The following is a 21,317-nucleotide window of genomic DNA, read 5'->3' on the forward strand; positions in this document are numbered from 1 at the left end:
ACTACTACCACTACTACCACCACTACTACTACTGCTACTACTAGTAGTGGTAGTAGTGGTGGTAGTAGAAGTAGTGGTAGTAGTAGTGGTGGTAGTAGTAGTAATCAAATCAAATCAAATCAAATTTATTTTTATATAGCCCTTCGTACATCAGCTGATATTCTCAAAGTGCTGTACAGAAACCCAGCCTAAAACCCCAAACAGCAAGCAAAGCATGTGAAAGAAGCACGGTGGCTAGGAAAAACTCCCTAGGAAAAACTCCCTAGAAAGGCCAAAAACCTAGGAAGAAACCTAGAGAGGAACCAGGCTATGAGGGGTGGCCAGTCCTCTTCTGGCTGTGCAGGGTGGATATTAAAACAGAACATGGTCAAAATGTTAAAATGTTAAAATGTTCATAAATGACCAGCATGGTCAAATAATAATAATCATAGTAGTTGTCGAGGGTGCAACAAGCACGTCCGGTGAACAGGTCAGGGTTCCATAGCCGCAGGCAGAACAGTTGAAACTGGAGCAGCAGCACGGCCAGGTGGACTGGGGACAGCAAGGAGTCATCATACCAGGTAGTCCTGAGGCATGGTCCTAGGGCTCAGGTCCTCCGAGAGAAAGACAGAAAGAGAGAAAGAGAGAATTAGAGAGAGCATATTTAAATACACACAGGACACCGGATAAGACAAGAGAAATACTCCAGATGTAACAGACTGACCCTAGCCCCCGACACATAAACTACTGCAGCATAAATACTGGAGGCTGAGACAGGAGGGATCAGAAGACACTGTGGCCCCATCCGATGATACCCCGGACAGGGCCAAACAGGCAGGATATAACCCCACCCACTTTGCCAAAGCACAGCCCCCACACCACTAGAGGGATGTCTCCAACCACCAACTTACCGTCCTAAGACAAGGCCGAGTATAGCCCACAACGATCTCCGCCATGGCACAACCCAAGGGGGGGCGCCAACCCAGACAGGAAGACCACGTCAGTGACTCAACCCACTCAAGTGACGCACCCCTCCCATGGACGGCATGGAAGAACACCAGTAGGCCAGTGACTCAGCCTCTGTAAAAGGGTTAGAGGCAGAGAATCCCAGTGGAAAGAGGGGAACCGGCAAGGCAGAGACAGCAAGGGCGGTTCGTTGCTCCAGCCTTTCCGTTCACCTTCACACTCCTGGGCCAGACTATACTTAATCATAGGACCTACTGAAGAGATAAGTCTTCAGTAAAGACTTAAAGGTTGAGACTGAGTCTGCGTCTCTCACATTGGTAGGCAGACCATTCCATAAAAATGGAGCTCTATAGGAGAAAGCCCTACCTCCAGCCGTTTGCTTAGAAATTCTAGGGACAATTAGGAGGCCTGCGTCTTGTGACCGTAGCGTACGTGTAGGTATGTACGGCAGGACCAAATCGGAAAGATAGGTAGGAGCAAGCCCATGTAATGCTTTGTAGGTTAGCAGTAAAACCTTGAAATCAGCCCTTGCCTTAACAGGAAGCCAGTGTAGGGAGGCTAACACTGGAGTAATATGATCAAATTTTTTGGTTCTAGTCAGGATTCTAGCAGCCGTATTTAGCACTAACTGAAGTTTATTTAGTGCTTTATCCGGGTAGCCGGAAAGTAGAGCATTGCAGTAGTCCAGCCTAGAAGTAACAAAAGCATGGATTAATTTTTCTGCGTCATTTTTGGACAGAAAATTTCTGATTTTTGCAATGTTACGTAGATGGAAAAAAGCTGTCCTTGAAACAGTCTTGATATGTTCTTCAAAAGAACATAGTAGTGGTACCACCTCTACTATCACTACTACTACTACTACTACTACTACTACCACTACCACCACCACCACTACTACTAGTACTACTACTGCTAGTAGTGGTAGTAGTGGTGGTAGTAGTGGTTGTAGTACTAGTAGTGGTGGTAGTAGTAGTAGTAGTAGTAGTAGTAGTAGTGGTACCACCACTACTATCACTACTACTAACACTACCAGTACTACCACTACTATTACTGCTACTACCACCACTACTACAACTACTGCAAGTACTACTACTACCACTACTATCACTACAACTACTACTATCACTACCACCACTACTACTACCACCACTACTACCAGTACTACCACTACTATTACTGCTACTACCACCACTACTACTAGTACTACAACTACTGCAAGTACTACTACTACTACTATCACTACCACCACTACTATTTCTACTACTACCACCACCACCACTACCACCACCACTACTGCCACTACTACTACCACTACTACTACTGCTAGTACTACTACTACCACCACTACTACTACTACTACTACCACCACCACCACTACTGCCACTACTACTACCACTACTACTACTACCACCACTACTACTACTACTACTACCACCACTACTACCACCACCACCACTATCACTACTACCACTACTACTACCACTACTACCACCACTACTACTACTACCACTATCACTACTACTACTGCTACTACTACAACCACTACTACTACTACTACTACTACTACTACTACTACCACCACTATCACTATCACTACTACCACTAATACTACCACTACTACTACTACTACCACCACTTCTACTAAAACTACTGCCACTACCACCACTACTATCACTATCACTACTACTACCACTACTACTACCACCACTTCTACTAATACCACTACCACTACTACCATTACTATTACTGCTACTACCACCACCACTACTACTTCCACTACCACTACTACTACTACTACTACTACCACCACCACCACTACTACTACTACTACCACTACTACTACTCTTACTGCTTCTATTACTACTACTACCACCACAACTAACACCACCACCACCACCACCAATCACCACTTCTACTTCTACTGTTACTACTGCAGTCACTACTGCTACTACTATAACTTATTTCACAACCAGAAATACTTTAGGAGAAGATAATAAGCACACACAAAGTACTTTTCTATTCTTATTTTTCAAAATGTATTTAATGTAATTAGGGGATAAACCTACTCAAATATAGATTGGTAACCTTTTTTCTAATTTGGCACACAAAAACTAAAGGCCATGAGCAACTTGGTCTAAAAGAATAGCACCGATTGGCCTATAGGTGGCGCTGTGATAAGCAATCTCACTTAAACCCTCATATCCGTCACTCCGTTTGACCTAAAGACTTGAAACTTTGTATGTAAATGTTTTTCCCCCACGCTGAACGAATTTGCCTTCAGTAAGTATTCACAACTCTTTAAATTTTTTTCACATTTTGTTGTATTACAGCCTGAGATCTTGTCTCACACACACACAAAACACAATAATGTTTGTCTGCTGGTTTCAAAACAACAGGATGTTTGTTAAGGGCTCAATTGACTACAATATACCACATGCAACCTGTTGAAAGGTAGCCTGTAATTTGCGTTCTTTATCATTAGTCCGTGAGGCAGCTTGCGCTAACTTAGAGGATCATAGAGCTAGCCAGCTTGCAATCCTAAAAGCCGGAAATGAGTTACCTTAGGTTTGTTCAGCCATTCCTATGGGGGAAAGAATGGGGTTGGGATGAACCCTTAAAATAAGGTCCGTCATTAACACAGGCTTAAGAGATTTGATACGTTTTGTTCTATGATATAATATCAGTCAGTTACCATGACCTTTATGAATTATGAAGCCTTTATGTGCTTGTTTTGATTACATAAATGATGTGGGAGTGCCCTGCAGTTAAATGCTTCTGGGACAAAATGTACATTCATTTAGAAATGCATGTGTCACGATCACTGTCCTCGAACTCCCTGTCGTAAATAAGCCAAGGCGCAGCATACCCGTAATTCCACATACTTTATTGAAGGAAAACCGAACAAAACAAAAAACAGGTAAAACAGAAAGAACCGTGACGCTCTGGGGCTGCTCAAAGGCAGCTGCACAAAAACAAGATCCCACAACTCAAGGAGGGGAAAAGGGCTGCCTAAGTATGGTTCCCAATCAGAGACAACAATAGACAGCTGCCTCTGATTGGAAACCATACCTGTCCAAAACATAGAAATAAAATATATAGAATGCCCACCCCATATCACACCATGACCTAACTAAACAGAGAATAACAGCTCTCTCAGGTCAGGGCGTGACAGCATGAATGTAAATATTCAATGTGTTGCATCTGCTATGTTAACGATGATTGCTCCTTGAATCTGGCAGTCAGCAATGCTACAAAAAAATATGTTGGCTCTTAGATAGCAATCACCCCACTTTCTCCCAATCCACTAGTTGATAGTTACTATTAGAAGTTACAATTATCAACAGCGAGAATGAATGCTGCTAGTCAAGAAACACTATAGTCCTGTAGCCTCGCTGGTAGTTTAGTACACCTGGCTGCTCTGGTGATCTGACTGGTTTGAGTCTCTATGATAGAGGGTTCTGGTGCTCTGACAGGTTTGAGTCTCTATGACAGAGGGTTCTGGTGATCTGACTGGTGTGAGTCTCTATGATAGAGGGTTCTGGTGCTCTGACAGGTTTGAGTCTCTATGACAAAGGGTTCTGGTGATCTGACTGGTTTGAGTCTCTATGATAGAGGGTTCTGGTGCTCTGACAGGTTTGAGTCTCTATGACAGAGGGTTCTGGTGATCTGACTGGTTTGAGTCTCTATGATAGAGGGTTCTGGTGCTCTGACAGGTTTGAGTCTCTATGATAGAGGGTTCTGGTGATCTGACTGGTTTGAGTCTCTATGATAGAGGGTTCTAGTGCTCTGACAGGTTTGAGTCTCTATGACAAAGGGTTCTGGTGCTATGACTGGTTTGAGTCTCTATGATAGAGGGTTCTGGTGATCTGACTGGTGTGAGTCTCTATGATAGAGGGTTCCAGTGCTCTGACTGGTGTGAGTCTCTATGATAGAGGGTTCTAGTGCTCTGACTGGTGTGAGTCTCTATGATAGAGGGTTCTGGTGCTCTGACAGGTTTGAGTCTCTATGATAGAGGGTTCTGGTGATCTGACTGGTGTGAGTCTCTATGATAGAGGGTTCCAGTGCTCTGACTGGTGTGAGTCTCTATGATAGAGGGTTCTAGTGCTCTGACAGGTTTGAGTCTCTATGATAGAGGGTTCTGGTGATCTGACTGGTGTGAGTCTCTATGATAGAGGGTTCTAGTGCTCTGACTGGTTTGAGTGTTTATGACAAAGGGTTCTGGTGCTCTGACTGGTTTGAGTCTCTTTGACAGAGGGTTCTAGTGCTCTGACTGGTTTGAGTCTCTATGACAGAGGGTTCTAGTGCTCTGACTGGTTTGAGTCTCTATGACAGAGGGTCCTGGGCCCAGATTCACAAAACCTTCTTAAGAAGAAATTTCTTCTTAACTGCAATTTTTTCCTTAACTACAGATTTAAGAAGAAAGTTAAGCAAAGTTGCTATTCCTCAAAAGGATTATTGGAAATGCTCTTGCGATACTTCTTATGTTTCTCCTCCTCTTTCTCCAGAGGGTTCTGGTGCTCTGTCATTTGTCATGTTTTGTCTGTGTTCTATCTCTTTGTTTCTCCTCTTCGACCTCTCGGTCTGAATCAGAGTCAGTGATTGTGACTTCCTCTTGTCTCTGTTCCTGGCTGTTCTGTCAGGTCTGAGATGCTTTCTGTTTCTGCGGTAGCGAGCTCCGACTGGTGTGATGACATCAACAGCAACTGCACCGCCTGCAACTGCAGTGCTCTGCAGAGAGTGGTGCGGTCTGCCCAACACGTCACCAGGGGCAAACTACCTGCCTTCCAGGACACCTACAGCACCCGTTGTCACAGGAAGGCCAAAAAGATCAAGGACAACAACCACCCGAGCCACTGCCTGTGTTTATTGTGCGTATTGTTGTGAATTGTTAGATATTACTGCACTGTTGGAGCTAGAAACACAAGCATTTCACTACACCCGCAATAACATCTGCTAAACATGTGCATGTGACAAATCAAATTTGATTGGATTTCATATGATCTCAGTTCATCTCTGATTCTCACTGTTGATGGCTGCCATCCTATTGCCCTCTCCATGCACACTCTCTCTCCCAGAATGAAGGAAGTGGTGATGCCATTTTGTAGAAACATGTCTTCTGCTGTGGCTGTCTGTGTTTCAGGCCATGCTGGACATTTTTGGGAGTCACTGGCTAAAGGGCTGCTTTAGTTGCAGATAGGATGGAGCGTAGGACACGTCCCATGGGTAGCTGAGCAGGGGAGCACTGGACAGGTGTATTTCTTAGGTTCAGGAGAGCTATGTGAGGGTCAACACCTGTTTGTGCTGTGGATCTCAGCATGTTTTTCACTAACGGAATAGTCTTCTCAGACATTCCGTTTGACTGGGAAAGCCCTGTACTTGAATTTGTGATTTTCAAATCCCACTCTTTTGCAAACTGAGCCATCTCAGCACTTGCAAAGTGTACATGGTCTGCAATACCATGTCTAGCAAACACCTCATTCCACTTTGCTATGACAGTACCTGATGTCTTGTCCGACAGCCTCCTTTTGGTTGCTGGGAAGTTATTTTTGACAAGAAGTGCACGACTTGAACATCATGCATACATCATCATTGAGGCCATCATTGAGAGCTCTTGCATTCTCTAAACAAGCGTTGAATGTCCTGATGTGCAGTGTGGAGCCCTTTTAAGTACCTCAGCTCTAAAGTCTCTGGGAATGATAACGCATTTGTTTACCATGAGTAGTCCATCTTCAATGTAAAGAAAGTCTCTGATATGCCAGTAGGTCTGTGCTTTGATTGGTGCACTTTTCCTGTCTAGCCATCCATCTCTGTGCAGGTTCCTCAGCAGCTGTATCTCGCTGTCTGTGGCTGCTCTCAGCTGTTGCATAACAGCGCCCTCCAGTGGAAGATGTGTGGAAACGGCATAACTTACTTTCTCATCACGGAGGTCACACCATGTCTGGCAGTCTAGGCTACAGGCCTGGATAGCGTGTCTGCTATTAACATGTCTTTACCTGGGGTGTAGACGATATGAATGTATTATTTCTGTCTTTGCAGCAGCATCCTTTGAAGACGTGCAGGCGCCTTTTCAATGGGCTTGGTGATTATAGCCTCAAGTGGTTTGTGGTCGGATTGAACTCAGACCTGGAAACCATAGACATACTGGTGAAACCTCTAGTCCGATCTCTATTGCCAGGACTTATTTTTCTATTTGGGCATAGTTTTGTTCTGCCCCAGAAAGAGCTCTAGATCCAAAGGCTATAGACCGTTTACCAGTCCATCTATAGACCGTTTACCAGTCCATCTATAGACCGTTTACCAGTCCATCTATAGACCGTTTACTAGTCCATCTATAGACCGTTTACCAGTCCATCTATAGACCGTTTACCAGTCCATCTATAGACCGTTTACTAGTCCATCTATAGACCGTTTACCAGTCCACCTATAGACCATTTACCAGTCCATCTATAGACCGTTTACCAGTCCACCTATAGACCGTTTACTAGTCCACCTATAGACCGTTTACTAGTCCACCTATAGACCGTTTACTAGTCCATCTATAGACCGTTTACCAGTCCACCTATAGACCATTTACCAGTCCATCTATAGACCGTTTACCAGTCCATCTATAGACCGTTTACCAGTCCATCTATAGACCGTTTACCAGTCCATCTATAGACCGTTTACTAGTCCATCTATAGACCGTTTACTAGTCCATCTATAGACCGTTTACCAGTCCATCTATAGACCGTTTACCAGTCCATCTATAGACCGTTTACCAGTCCATCTATAGACCGTTTACCAGTCCATCTATAGACCGTTTACCAGTCCATCTATAGACCGTTTACCAGTCCATCTATAGACCGTTTACCAGTCCATCTATAGACCGTTTACCAGTCCATCTATAGACCGTTTACTAGTCCATCTATAGACCGTTTACCAGTCCATCTATAGACCGTTTACCAGTCCATCTATAGGACGTTTACCAGTCCACCTATAGGACGTTTACCAGTCCACCTATAGACCGTTTACCAGTCCACCTATAGACCGTTTACCAGTCCACCTATAGACCGTTTACCAGTCCATCTATAGGACGTTTACTAGTCCATCTATAGACCGTTTACTAGTCCATCTATAGACCGTTTACCAGTCCATCTATAGACCGTTTACCAGTCCATCTATAGACCGTTTACTAGTCCATCTATAGGACGTTTACTAGTCCATCTATAGACCGTTTACCAGTCCATCTATAGACCGTTTACCAGTCCATCTATAGACCGTTTACCAGTCCATCTATAGACCGTTTACCAGTCCATCTATAGACCGTTTACCAGTCCATCTATAGACCGTTTACCAGTCCATCTATAGACCGTTTACCAGTCCATCTATAGACCGTTTACCAGTCCATCTATAGACCGTTTACCAGTCCATCTATAGACCGTTTACTAGTCCATCTATAGACCGTTTACCAGTCCATCTATAGACCGTTTACCAGTCCATCTATAGACCGTTTACCAGTCCATCTATAGACCGTTTACCAGTCCATCTATAGGACGTTTACCAGTCCATCTATAGACCGTTTACCAGTCCATCTATAGACCGTTTACCAGTCCATCTATAGACCGTTTACCAGTCCATCTATAGACCGTTTACCAGTCCATCTATAGACCGTTTACCAGTCCATCTATAGACCGTTTACCAGTCCATCTATAGACCGTTTACCAGTCCATCTATAGACCGTTTACCAGTCCACCTATAGACCGTTTACCAGTCCACCTATAGACCGTTTACCAGTCCATCTATAGACCGTTTACCAGTCCATCTATAGACCGTTTACCAGTCCATCTTTGGATGCATCAGCTTGCATTTCAATCTCTTCCTGTGGATTGAAGATTTCGGCATCGGCACAGTGGATATGGCTTTTTTCCCCACTCTATCCAGTGCTTCTTGTTGTTCTGGGTGCCACTACCATGCCATGTACTTCCTGAGGAGCATTCTGATTGGTGCAGTGAGTGTGGCTTCGTCTGGGATATGCTGGGTTAGGACACGTCAGGGATATACTGGGTTAGGAAACATCTGGGATATACTGGGTTAGGAAACATCTGGGGTATACTGGGTTAGGACACGTATCATGCCCAGTAGCCTCTGTAGAACCCTGTCTCCTGGTGGAGGCATCTGTGTGATTGCTGTCACCTTGGAGTTGTCTGCTTTAACCCCGTCAGCACTGACGATGTGCCCTAACGTACTTCACTTCACTCACCATGTACTGCATATTGTCAGCATTGAACTTCACATTCAGACGGATGTATCTGTCCATTACCTGCTTCAGGATGCGGTCATGCTCTTCTTTGGTGGATGCTGCAATTACATAGAAACCATCAATTTCACCAAAACTCTCTGAGTTGATCTGCTGAAACCTCACTGGAGCATTTAATGCCAAAATGTTTAGCGATTAAACCGGTACCTCCCCCATGGTGTATTGAATGTGCAGACGTCGGTGGATTCCTCATCCAGCTTGATTTCCCAATACCCATCCTTCTCATCTAGGATAGTGAAGATCTTCTTGCCTGCTAGTTTGCATTGCACATCCTCTGAGGTGGGTATGGAGAAGTTTTGCCGCTGTATGGCCTTGTTCAGGTCCTTAGGATCCAAACACACCCTAAAAGAGACATTTTTATTTTCTGTTACGACCAGGCTGCTCACCCACAGTGTTGGTTTGGTTACTTTGCTGACCACACCCCTCTGCTCTTGATTGTCCTATGTTTATTTCAGCCTGTGAAGAACAGCTTAAGGAATTTTCATACATCCATGAACAATAAGGGGGGACTTTTTCAAATCAAATCAAATTTTATTGGTCACATACACATGGTTAGCAGATGTTAATGCGAGTGTAGCGAAATGCTTGGTGGGTCCCCTGCGGGACGGTTGAGCTAAAGTAGGCTAATGCGATTAGCATGAGGTTGTAAGTAACAAGAACATTTCACAGGACATAGACATATCTGATATTGGCAGAAAGCTTAAATTCTTGTTAATCTAACTGCACTGTCCAATTTACAGTAACTATTACAGTGAAATAATACCATGCTATTGTTTGAGGAGAGTGCACCGTTTTGAACATGAAAAGTTATTAATAAACAAATTAGGCACATTTGGGCAGTCTTGATACAGAATTTTGAACAGAAATGCAATGGTTCATTGGATCAGACTAAAACTTTGCAAATGCACTGATGCCATCTAGTGGCCAATATCTAAATTGCACCTAGGCTGGAATAATACATGATGGCCTTTCTCTTGCATTTCAAAGATGATGGTACAAAAAAAATAGTTTTTTTTCTTTGTATTATCTTTTACCAGATCCGATGTTTTATATTCTCCTACATTCCTTTCACATTTCCACAAACTTCAAAGTGTTTCCTTTCAAATGGTACCAAGAAAATGCATATCCTTGCTTCAGGGCCTGAGCTACAGGCAGTTAGATTTGGGTATGTCATTTCAGGCGACAATTGAAATAAAGGGGCCGATCATTAAGAGTCCTCTTTGAATAAAACTATTTTTCTCCCCCTGATTTGCTTTGGGGTCTGTGTTATTGAAGAGTAACATCAACTGCTAACAGAGTTATGTACTATTATGTTAAAGATGCACTATGCAGAAATCGCGCCACCATTTCCTGGTTGCTAAAATTCAAATTATTTGCCTAATTTTGGTTTATGTGACAAAACAAGCAATGTGTAGTGTAGAGAAACATTGTACCATCTAAACCGCTGTGAAATATATTTTCAATTACCAAAAATATTGTATTTTCAGCTGTTTGAAGCTGGTGTACAAAACCAAAAGTAAAAGAGGCAAAAACAAAACTTAATAGATGCATAGAAATACTGCACATAGAACAGATCTACCGCTTATTAGACTTGCTTTTAATGAGAATGACAACTCTATAACACGCATTTCTATGTGAATTTGGTCGGTCACCCAAAAAGTTTCATATTGCAGCTTTAATGGTGTATAGCTCCATCTACTAAAATCTTTAGCTACAGAACATCTCACCACCATGCGTTTCCATCTCCTCCTCTCTCTCTTTCATGCCTTTCTTGAGCACGTAAAGAGAGGGGCTGTCAACAGTTAAATTAAATATGTTGGGTTGTGAAAACATGTTACTATCGATGTTCCCGAACAGATTTAATTTGGTTTCCCGAATGAAGTACTGGGTAGCTGCAGGAACAGGGTTGGAGAGCCCATTGCATGTAGAGTTTGGGCAGAGTATCATCTGTTGTTCAGCATGTGTCTGCATGCTCCTCAAATAGTGGTTGATGCATGGGTGTTGTTTATATTTAATATATGCTTAATGCTTATGTTGAATCCTATATTTATGCATATATGCTTATGTTAAATAATATATTCATGCTCTGTTAATTCTTTATGTGAACAATGGAGGAACTGTAGATGAATAGTAAAATGCCAGTGTTTGGTAACTTGAGGGTAACCAGCTTTGCATAACTTGTATCAGAGGAGCCATGAGATAACAGGATGTAGGGAGGGTTTGTGACAGAATCAGGCAATTGGCAGAACGCCCAGAATAATGTGCATTTGACTGAGAGCTGGTGCTGTGGGAACAAACACAAACAGTTTCTGCAAAAGATATAGAGAACAAGGCAGTTAACTGAACAAGGCAGTTCCCTAGGCCGTCATTGAAAATAATAATTTGTTCTTAACTGACCTGCCTAGTTAAATAAAGGTAAAAAAAAAAAAAAAAATAGACACTTCCCATAACTATGGTGTGTGAACAAAGGTTTTATTGAGTCCTACTCTATCTGTGTCTGGAGTGGGTCTCCGTTTCTGCAGCTTGTAATAAAGAACTATATCTCTTAACAGTTCTTCCTGATTCTGGCTGATTTTTCCCATAACAGTGTGAAATAAGGTTTTTTATAAGCCCAGCCGTTTATATATGCAATCCCGTGTGAAAGTAGAGTTCTGATGGTTGCTGCTAAAAAGAGGAGGATCCCAGCTGCTACTATATTTATTTCTCAGCTGCTAATATTAAGCACTATAAAGCCTGGCCCTATGACTAAGTTTTCATATCTGTCTAACCCTGCTGTACCATACAATCTGACTCTAGAACAGCATTAGACAATTTTTAAATGGAATGCTCAACAGTGATTATTGATCTCTCTCTCTCGGCCATCCTCACAGTTCCCTCACTCAGATAGAATGTTGGCGGGTTGATGGCCCTGCAGGCCTGTTTGACGGACAACTGGACAGAACATATCAGAATGCTTGGACCTCAGCTAAGACCCTCCTCTCCTTTCCTGTCTTGCAAGGGAAGACCCTTCTCTACTATTCCGGTTTGACATGATGCTCTCAAGGTGTCTCTTTCTCATGTTGCGTGGTATTACCTGTAGATGACTCCTAGACACTTTCACATATGGGGCTCCCGAGTGGCGCAGCGGTCTAAGGAGCTGCATCTCAGTGCTTGAGCCGTCAGACACCCTAGTGCAAATCCAGGCTGTATCACAACCGGCCGTGATTGGGAGTCCCATAGGGCGCCGAACAATTGGCCCAGTGTCGTCCGGGTTTGGCCTGTGTAGGCCGTCACTGTAAATAAGAATTTGTTCTTATCTGACTTGCCTAGTTAAATAAAATCAATAAATAAAAACATAGATTGCCTCTGAATTGGTGTCCACATCAGGCTATTTACTTGTTACAGTTGAAGTCGGAAGTTTACATGGACTTAGGTTGGAGTCATTAAAACTTGTTTTTCAACCACTCCACAAATTTCTTGTTAAAACATCTCTTGGGTAGGGGGCAGTATTTTGAATTTTGGATGAATGAGGTGCCCAATGTAAACTGCCTGTAACTCAGGCCCAGAAGCTAGGATATGCATATGCATGGTAGTATTGGATAGAAAACACTCTAAAGTTTGCAAAACTGTTAAAATAATGTCTGTGAGTATAACAGAACTGATATGGCAGGTGGAAACCTGAGGAAAATCCATTCAGGAAGTGGGATATTTTTGATGTGGGTACTTTTCTGTTGAATGCCTATACAGTATCTAAATGGTTAGGACCCATAATGCAGTTCCTATGGCTTCCACTAGATGTCAACAGTCTTTAGACATTGTTTCAGGCTTGTATTCTGAAAAATGAGGAAGAATGAGACCATTTTCTATGTGGACTCTAGAATGAACCAGAGCTAGTTTGCGCGAGTGACCGATTGCGCGCCGTTTGTTGTTTTTCCTTTCTATTGAAGACGCTATTGTCCGGTTGAAATATTATTGATTATTTACACAATAGACAACCTGAAGATTAATTATAAACATCGTTTGACATGTTTCGATGAACTTTACCGGTACTATTAGGATGTATTCATCTGCATGTCGTGACCGCCTTTGAGCCAGTGGATTACTGAACAAAACGTGCCAACAAAACTGAGTTTTTGGGACATAAAGAGGGACTTTATCGAACAAAACAAAAATGTATTGTGTAAAAGGGACTCTTGTGACTGCAACATATGAAGATCATCAAAGGTAAGTGATTAATTTTATCGCGATTTCTGACTTTTCTAAGCGGGGCGATGTCTTCAGATAATCGCATGGTATGCTTTCGCCATAAAGCCTTTTTGAAATCTGACACAGCGGCTGAATTAACAAGAAGATAATCTTTAAGCCGATGTATAACACTTGTATTTTTATGAATGTTTAATTTGACAATTTCTGTATTTTGAATTTGGCGCTGTGCAATTTCACCGGATGTTGGCCAGGTGGGACACTACCGTCCCACCTGCCCATAAGAAGTTTTAACAAACTATAGTTTTGGCATGTCGGTTAGGACATCTACTTTGTGCATGACACAAGTAATTTTTCCAACAATTGTTTACAGACATTATTTCACTTATAATTCACTGTATCACAATTCCAGTGGGTCAGAAGTTTACATACACCAAGTTGTCTGTGCCTTTAAACAGAAAATTCCAGAAAATGATGTCATGGTTTAGAAGCTTCTGGGCTAATATAGGCTAATTTACATCATTTGAGTCAATTGGAGGTGTACCTGTGGAGGTATTTCATGGCCTACCTTCAAACTCAGTGTCTCTTTGCTTGACATCATGGGAAAATCTAAAGAAATCAGCCAAGACCTCAGAAAAATTTTTGTAGACCTCCACAAGTCTGGTTCATCCTTGGGAGCAATTTCCAAATGCCTGAAGGTACCACGTTCATCTGTACAAACAATAGTACGCAAGTATGAACACCATGGGACCACGCAGCCGTCATACCGCTCAGGAAGGAGACGCGTTCTGTCTCCTACAGATGAACGTAATCAATCCCAGAACAACAGCAAAGGACCTTGTGAAGATGCTGGAGGAAACAGGTACAAAAGTATCTATAGCAACAGTAAAACGAGTCCTATATCGACATAACCTGAAAGGCCGCTCAGCAAGGAAGAAGGCACTGCTCCAAAACCACCATAAAAAAGCCAGACTACGGTTTGCAACTGCACATGGGGACAAAGATCGTATTTTTTTGAGAAATTTCCTCTGGTCTGATGAAACAAAAATAGAACTGCTTGGCCATAATCACCATCGTTATGTTTGGAGGAAAAAGGGGGAGGCTTGCACCATCCAACCATGAAGCACGGGGGTGGCAGCATCATGTTGTGGGGGTGCTATGCTGCAGGAGTGACTGGTGCACTTCACAAAATAGATGGCATCATGAGGAAGGAAATGTATTTAGATATATTGAAGCAACATCTCAAGACATCAGTCAGGAAAGTTGTTGCAACATGGCTTAAGGACAACAAAGTCAAGTTATTGGAGTGGCCATCACAAAACCCTGACCTCAGAAGATTTGTGGGCAGAACTGAAAAAGCGTATGCGAGCAAGGAGGCCTACAAACATGACTCAGTTACACCAGCTCTGTCTGGAGGAATGGGCCAGAATTCACCCAACTTATTGTGGGAAGCTTGTGGAAGGCTACCTGAAATGTTTGACCCAAGTTAAACAATTTAAAAGTTGAAATAAATCATTCTCTCTACTATTATTCTGACATTTCACATTCTTAAAATAAAGTGGTGATCCTAACTGAGCTTAGACAGGGATTTTTTTTTACCAGGATTAAATGTCAGGAATTGTGAAAAACTGAGCTTAAATGTATTTGGCTAAGGTGTGTGTAAACTTCCGACTTCAACTGTACCTGTGTGTTAGAATATTGCCCCATGCTCTCTCTTTCTCTCCAGGATAACATTAGGGGAAGCAGAGTGGAAGAGGACACTTCAGGGGAAAGCTCCATCTTCTACAAAGAAACTAATGCCTTATTTGCTACGTGAGGTTTATCTTATCAAATAAAAGGATGCTTAATGCTTAAGTTGCTTAAGAGTTTACTGATTTAAGTAGGACACGTGACATCCTGGCAACTATGAAAAAAAAACACTTAATATCGGAGTTGTCTTGGGATGGCTATGCATATTCATGGTATGAGGCTAGTAGCATAGCATCTCTCTCCATTGAATACAGGCAGTTGACGTTAACAACCCTCATCGAATATTCAAAAAAGGATTACAATAATGAGATGTACTCACAAATCCAAAGAAAGGAGAGACATGCATCTTGTCAGTATATCCATCATCTTTGGGGAAAGTTGTTTTGATGTTGTCACCAATCCCAGGCTGCAAGACAACATCAACGACTTTATCCCCCTCATCCTAAACTTTGCTAACTCTTGTTCAACTGCTCTTTAATTAAAAATTGGTTTCATTAAATGTTTACATTGGCTTCAAGTGTGTTTTTAAAAATTCTATTGAATTAGATGTTTCACAGGGTAACAAAGCATAAAGGCCATTTTCCAGTTGGTTTTGGCTCAGAGTAAAACACACCAATCCCTGTCCTAATTTCAATAACGTGTACCAATGTGGTATAAATGGTATTTTTTAGTAGTAAATCTCAGTTGTATTTTTAGAACTATTTTCAACTTCAGGACCAAAAATGTTGTGGATGCTCCGCATAGTAATTACAAAAGTGTACAATGCTGAAAGTAGAGCTTGTGTTTAAAAGCTCTCGTATGTGTTTGTCATTCGAATTTTGGTGGGCACTATGCTGGCACAAGGATTCCATGGCCACAATAAAGCTAGATTATGAATCAGAATGTCATGGGCATTTTCGACCACATTTCATTTGGACAAGGATAACAGAGGAACCTACTGACTAACGTCTCTGGATCTACCGATAGATAAAGAGAAGATATTGACTCAACAGACCATTTTTTTTTTTATTGAACTAGGCAAGTCAGTTAAGAACAAATTCTTATTTTACAATGACAGCCTACCGGGGAACACTGCGTCAACTGCCTTGTTCAGGGGCAGAACGACAGATTTTTACCTTGTCAACTCGGGGATTGCAATCCAGCAACCGTTTGGTTACTGTCCCAACGCTCTAACCACTAGGCTACCTGTCACCCCGATCAGTGTTGGCAATGCAGTAGTATGGAAATGACACCCTTCAAGTACTGAGGAAATGTCCAAATTAATGAAATGCCCTTAATTTGCATTGCGAATGTTGCTTTGATGGATACGAAATATGACTGGTTGTGAATAACAGTATAAACGTAAGAGTGGTAACGTAACGAAGCAGCAGTATTTTTACCCAGCAGATGGCAGTAGTCCACCTTCAATAATGAGCAGAGTGCAGGAGGTTTAGGCTTGAGATCCAAAGGCGTAGAATTCACACAACATGTGCCTATAATCCAATATAAACTCCTATAATTCCTCAGTGTTGAAGTTAATTAAACGCACACCAACATTTCTGAAACTCTGCTCACTATACTCAACCTAAAGTGCAACACATCCGGTTTTGTAAAAATAAATATGAACACAGAGCAGTTTACAAGCTACATGTAAAATATAACACCAGAATTTGATGACCTTGAAGAGAGAGAGAGAGAGAGAGAGAGAGAGAGAGAGAGAGAGAGAGAGAGAGAGAGAGAGAGAGAATGAGATGTTACTGGAGAGCTAGCTTCATCCAATTCACTGTAATTAGCCTGTATATTAGTCTAGGTTACCTTTAGCTGGTATTGTTTCAAAGCTTTTATGATCTCTATTAAGATAATTCATAGGACTTACTACACTCCTGCCAGAAAGCATGTAATGCACCCAGAAACATCATATCTCTGTTGGAGATGCAAAAAGCATTTGTGGATACCATTTTAAGATACTGTATGTGCTATTATTTACTTATGTCTAGGAATGTATATCCATCAATTTCCACGATTATGTCTGTTGGGAAATTTAAATATTGGTGATCAACATCAGAAAAAGTTTTGTAATCTAGGTCTAATAGCTGTAAAAACCATGTATAGCCTCAAATCCAATCTCAATAACAAACTTAAGGACTGAACTATCTAACTACATCCTATTGGACTATGTATTATCAAATCAAGCATAAAGCAGACATATCTGACAGCATTTGGAAACCATATGTTGACCAAAGTGCTGTATAATGGGCATTTTGTTTTGTGTTGTTTTTGTTTGTGAATGTCTTGTTTGTTTTGGTTAGATTCTTTTAGCCTTCGTGTTTTGCTTATGGATCCCTATGTGAGAATGAATGTAGATTTCTGTGGGTGGGTGGGAAGTGGATGGGAGGGAGATGTATATTGACACTGTGAGATTATACTTTTTGTATTTATTTATTGTTTTTTAATAAAGGTGTGTATTTAGTCCCCTGTCTCCCTGTTCACCCACGACTGCGTGAACACGCATGACTCCAAACCATCATCAAGTGATGTGTTACTGACTGTACGTTTGTTTATGTGTAACTCTGTGTTGTTGTTTTTGTCGCACAGCTTTGCTTTATCTTGGTCAGGCCGCAGTTGTAAATGAGAACTTGTTCTCAACCAGCCTACCTGGTTAAATAAAGGTGAAATTAAAAAAAATAAAAATCAAGGCCTAATCACCGACAACGATGAGACTGCCTACAGGGAGGGGGTCAGAGACCTGGCAGTGTGGTGCCAGGATAACAATCTCTCTCTCAACGACAGCAAGACAAAGGAGCTGATCGTGGACTACAGGAAACGGAGGGACGAGCATGCCCCCATTCACATCGAAGGGGCTGTAGTGGAATGGGTCAGCCCAGTACATCACTGGGGCCGAGCTCCCTGACATCCACGACCTCCATACCAGTCGGTGTAAGAGGAAGGCCCAAAAATCTTTCAAAGACCCCAGCCATAGACTGTTCACTCTGCTACCGCACGGCAAGCAGTCCCGGAGAGCCATGGCTGGGACCAAAAAGCACCTGAACAGCTTCTACCCCCAAGCCATAAGACTGCTGAACAATTAATCAAATGGCTACCCGGACAAAAGAATATGCTTTTTTTTTTTGTTATTGTCACATAGACCGGATAGGTAAAGTGAAATGTCTTGTTTTACAGGATCAGCCATAGTAGTACAGCACCCATAGAGCAAATTAGGGTTAAGTGCCTTGCTCAAGGGCACATTGAAAGAATTTTCACCTTGTCGACCCAAGTATTTGAACCAGCGACCTTTCCGTTACTGACCCAACGCTCTAACTGCAAGGCTACCTGACTATTTGCATTGACTCGTTTTTGCTCTGACCCTCTTACGCTGACTATACACAGTGAACACTCACTGGACTTGGTACTGGTACTCTGTTTATAGCCGTCATTGTAAATAATAATTTGTTCTTAACTGACTTGCCTAGTTAATGAAAGGTTAAATAAATAAAAAATGTAAAAATATATAGCTTTGTTATTGTTATATTGCGTTACTATTTTTCTACTTGTATTACTTGTTAACTCTGCAATGTTGGGGAAAGGCTCGCAAGTAAGCATTTCACGGTAAAAGTGTAAATCTGTTGTATTCGGCGCATGTGACAAAATGTGATTTGATTTGCTACGAGGGGACTTTTATTATGAAGTTGAACTTCAAGTAGAAGTTTTACCCGGATGTAATTGTTCAACGTTGGAGAAATGAATGACAACAATATACTGTTGACAAAGAACAAGTCCTAAATAGATAAGAAACGAGGTCAGAGTGTCTTCTCTCATCATGTAAAGTAAGGGGTAAGTAAATTACTAGCTGCTAACCTGTACTTCCCACTCGGTTTCTAACGTTAGCTAGCTAGCTAGCTAGCTAGCATGTAGCCCAATAATAATGGACTAAAGGAACCCAACGTTACTGCTTTACTATGTTTAAAGGCGAATTGGTTCTGCAGGCCAAAAAAAAGCCAAATACTCCACCTAAACGAGAATCGAATCTCAATTGCGGTAGCAACCGTTCTCGAAACATCAATCCCTCTACTAGTATGTTCATATCACATACAAATAATTTCACAAACGCAAAATACACATGCATGTACACCAGAGGAGGCTGTAAAATGTAGATGTTTTGTCTGTGTGGTAACACTCATCCTTGATATGAAAGATAAGGTACAAAACCGTACTGCAAGCGATGCGTGTTCATCTTCATGACCGAGCGTCGATGTTCTTGACCATATCTCCCTCTTACAGAAGACACTTTCGTCCAATCGCTCATGTGTAATGGAGGTCAAAACGTGCCGTAAACCAGGAGGGAGGTCACGTGTGTTGCGGTGCAGAGAACCACTGGTTCGAGCTCAGTATTGGGCAGTCTGAAAGTGGCCGACGTTGACGTCGGTTTCATATGTAGTTAGCTAGCGATGCAAAGACACAGGGTGCTGGAAGTATCAAGGTTCGTTTCTGTTCTCATTGTGGATTCTAGATCATGGCCCACTGCAGAGCTAGGTTGCTGTAACTCATAAATGCCAGGGAGGGAGACTGCTTGCGATTTTAAGACTGAATGTCATAGCTACAGTAGCTAAGCCAATTTTAGGTCTGTGGGTTTCTATAAGTTGCCTATGTAACTGCTCTTCCTTTGTGAACAGGCTCAGGACAGCAGCATGGGCAGAAGCAACAGCACTACCTCGCGCGGTGTTCCAGTGGTACTGGTGTGCCTTGGTGCTCTGCTATTGGGCAATGTGGTGATCTACTTGTACCTGGACTCACTGCAGCAGAGTGGCGACGGCGACCCCCACCTGACTCCTCATGGGGCATGTCCGCCCCGTCACTTTAGGATGGCCAACATGAGGAACTGTTCGCCCTGGCTGGAGTGTCCACAAGTGCGCACAGAGGTGCGCAAGTTGAAGATGATCGGCCAGGGAGCTGTTAAGCAGGTTAGGCACACAACAACAGAGAAAATGTAAAACTGTGCCCAATTTCATCTGACATAAGCAAACCTGAATACATAACGAAACCTGAAGTGTTTATTCAATGTCCTCCTCCCCCTCCCATAGGTTTTCCTGTCCGAGTGGAAGGGTCACAAAGTAGCCCTGTCCAAGCTCTCCTCCCCGGATTACCAGGAGGACTTCCTCCATGGGCTCTCCATGCTCCAGGCCCTCCAAGGGCCCCACGTGGTGGTGCTGGTAGGCCTGTGCTCAGAGGACCACACCCTGGTCACAGAGTACCATCCGCTGGGCTCTCTGCTCAACCTGGTCGCCGTGCTGGCCCAGGAGAGGCACCGCGTACGGGACACCTGGCAGACCCGCCTGCGGCTGGCACTGGACTACGTCTCCATTCTCCATTACCTCCACACCAGCCCCGCCGGGACCAGAGTCATGTGTGACTCGAATGACCTGGTGAAAACCCTGTCACAGTTCCTGCTGACCAGCGACTTCCACCTGGTGGTCAATGACCTGGATGCCCTGCCAGAGGTCAGGGCCCCTGCGGGCTCGCTAGTGAGATGTGGCCACCGGGAGCTCACAGGGGAATTTGTGGCCCCAGAGCAGCTGTGGCCCCACGGTGACAGCCAGCCATTTGCCGATGAGCTTATGCCGGGGTACGATGAAAAAACAGATATTTGGAAGATTCCAGATGTTACACGTTTCCTGATGGGGAGGGTAGCGGGAGGTGACGTGGTCCATTTCCACCTCTTTCAGATCAACGGGGAGTGTAAGAGAAGAGACCCTCATCTTCGCCCCTCTGCAATGGACGTCCTGAGCGTGTACAGATCAGTCTATGCAACCATGATGAGAGACAGTCCCGGTCCTGGTGGCTCCAGAGATATGCTTTAATCTCACTTTTCTCCTTTGTACTGATAAGAAACTGGACTGTGTAATAAAAAATTAAATAACTTTTTGTCACAGTTTTATCATTTACCCTTTGAGATGTTACCTTTTTTTATTTTATACATTTGCTCACTTTTATCTTCGAAGCATTTGTGTTGAAATAATCTGTACATTCTCTGCTGCAAGTAGCCCATAATGTCCTATGATGTGCTCCAGGACACAGGGTGGCGCTAACGCACCCCTTATCCCATTAACAGCTGGCAGAAAACCCTGGCGCATAATAGAGGGAATTCCCTTCCAAACATGGGGTGTTTTTA

At 42.8% G+C, this 21,317-nt stretch overlaps 1 protein-coding gene and 1 long non-coding RNA gene across 3 annotated transcripts; one reads left to right on the plus strand and one right to left on the minus strand.

Moving 5' to 3' along the window:
• Positions 1-2,813: 2,813 nt before the first annotated feature.
• On the minus strand, positions 2,814-19,505 carry LOC106608302 (uncharacterized). 2 transcript variants are annotated; one of them, XR_001329433.2, is made up of 3 exons: positions 19,363-19,505; positions 9,389-9,583; positions 2,814-9,282 (listed from the first exon to the last, which is right to left on the minus strand). It is a non-coding gene; the product is annotated as an uncharacterized lncRNA (long non-coding RNA). The 2 variants fall into 2 exon arrangements; XR_006766101.1 differs by lacking the exons at positions 2,814-9,282; positions 9,389-9,583 and adding exons at positions 10,352-12,513; positions 15,492-15,578 and having other exon boundaries at positions 19,363-19,451.
• Positions 18,879-21,048, plus strand: pomk (protein O-mannose kinase; the record flags this gene model as incomplete). The annotated part of the gene is given in 3 exon segments (NM_001165273.1): positions 18,879-18,982; positions 19,822-20,109; positions 20,230-21,048. Coding segments are annotated over 2 exon segments (1,050 nt in total). The 3' UTR covers positions 21,007-21,048.
• Between the last annotated feature and the right edge of the window lie 269 nt (positions 21,049-21,317).

Source organism: Salmo salar, chromosome ssa01 (genome assembly GCF_905237065.1).
Source record: "Salmo salar chromosome ssa01, Ssal_v3.1, whole genome shotgun sequence".
Classification (NCBI taxonomy): Eukaryota; Metazoa; Chordata; class Actinopteri; order Salmoniformes; family Salmonidae; genus Salmo; species Salmo salar.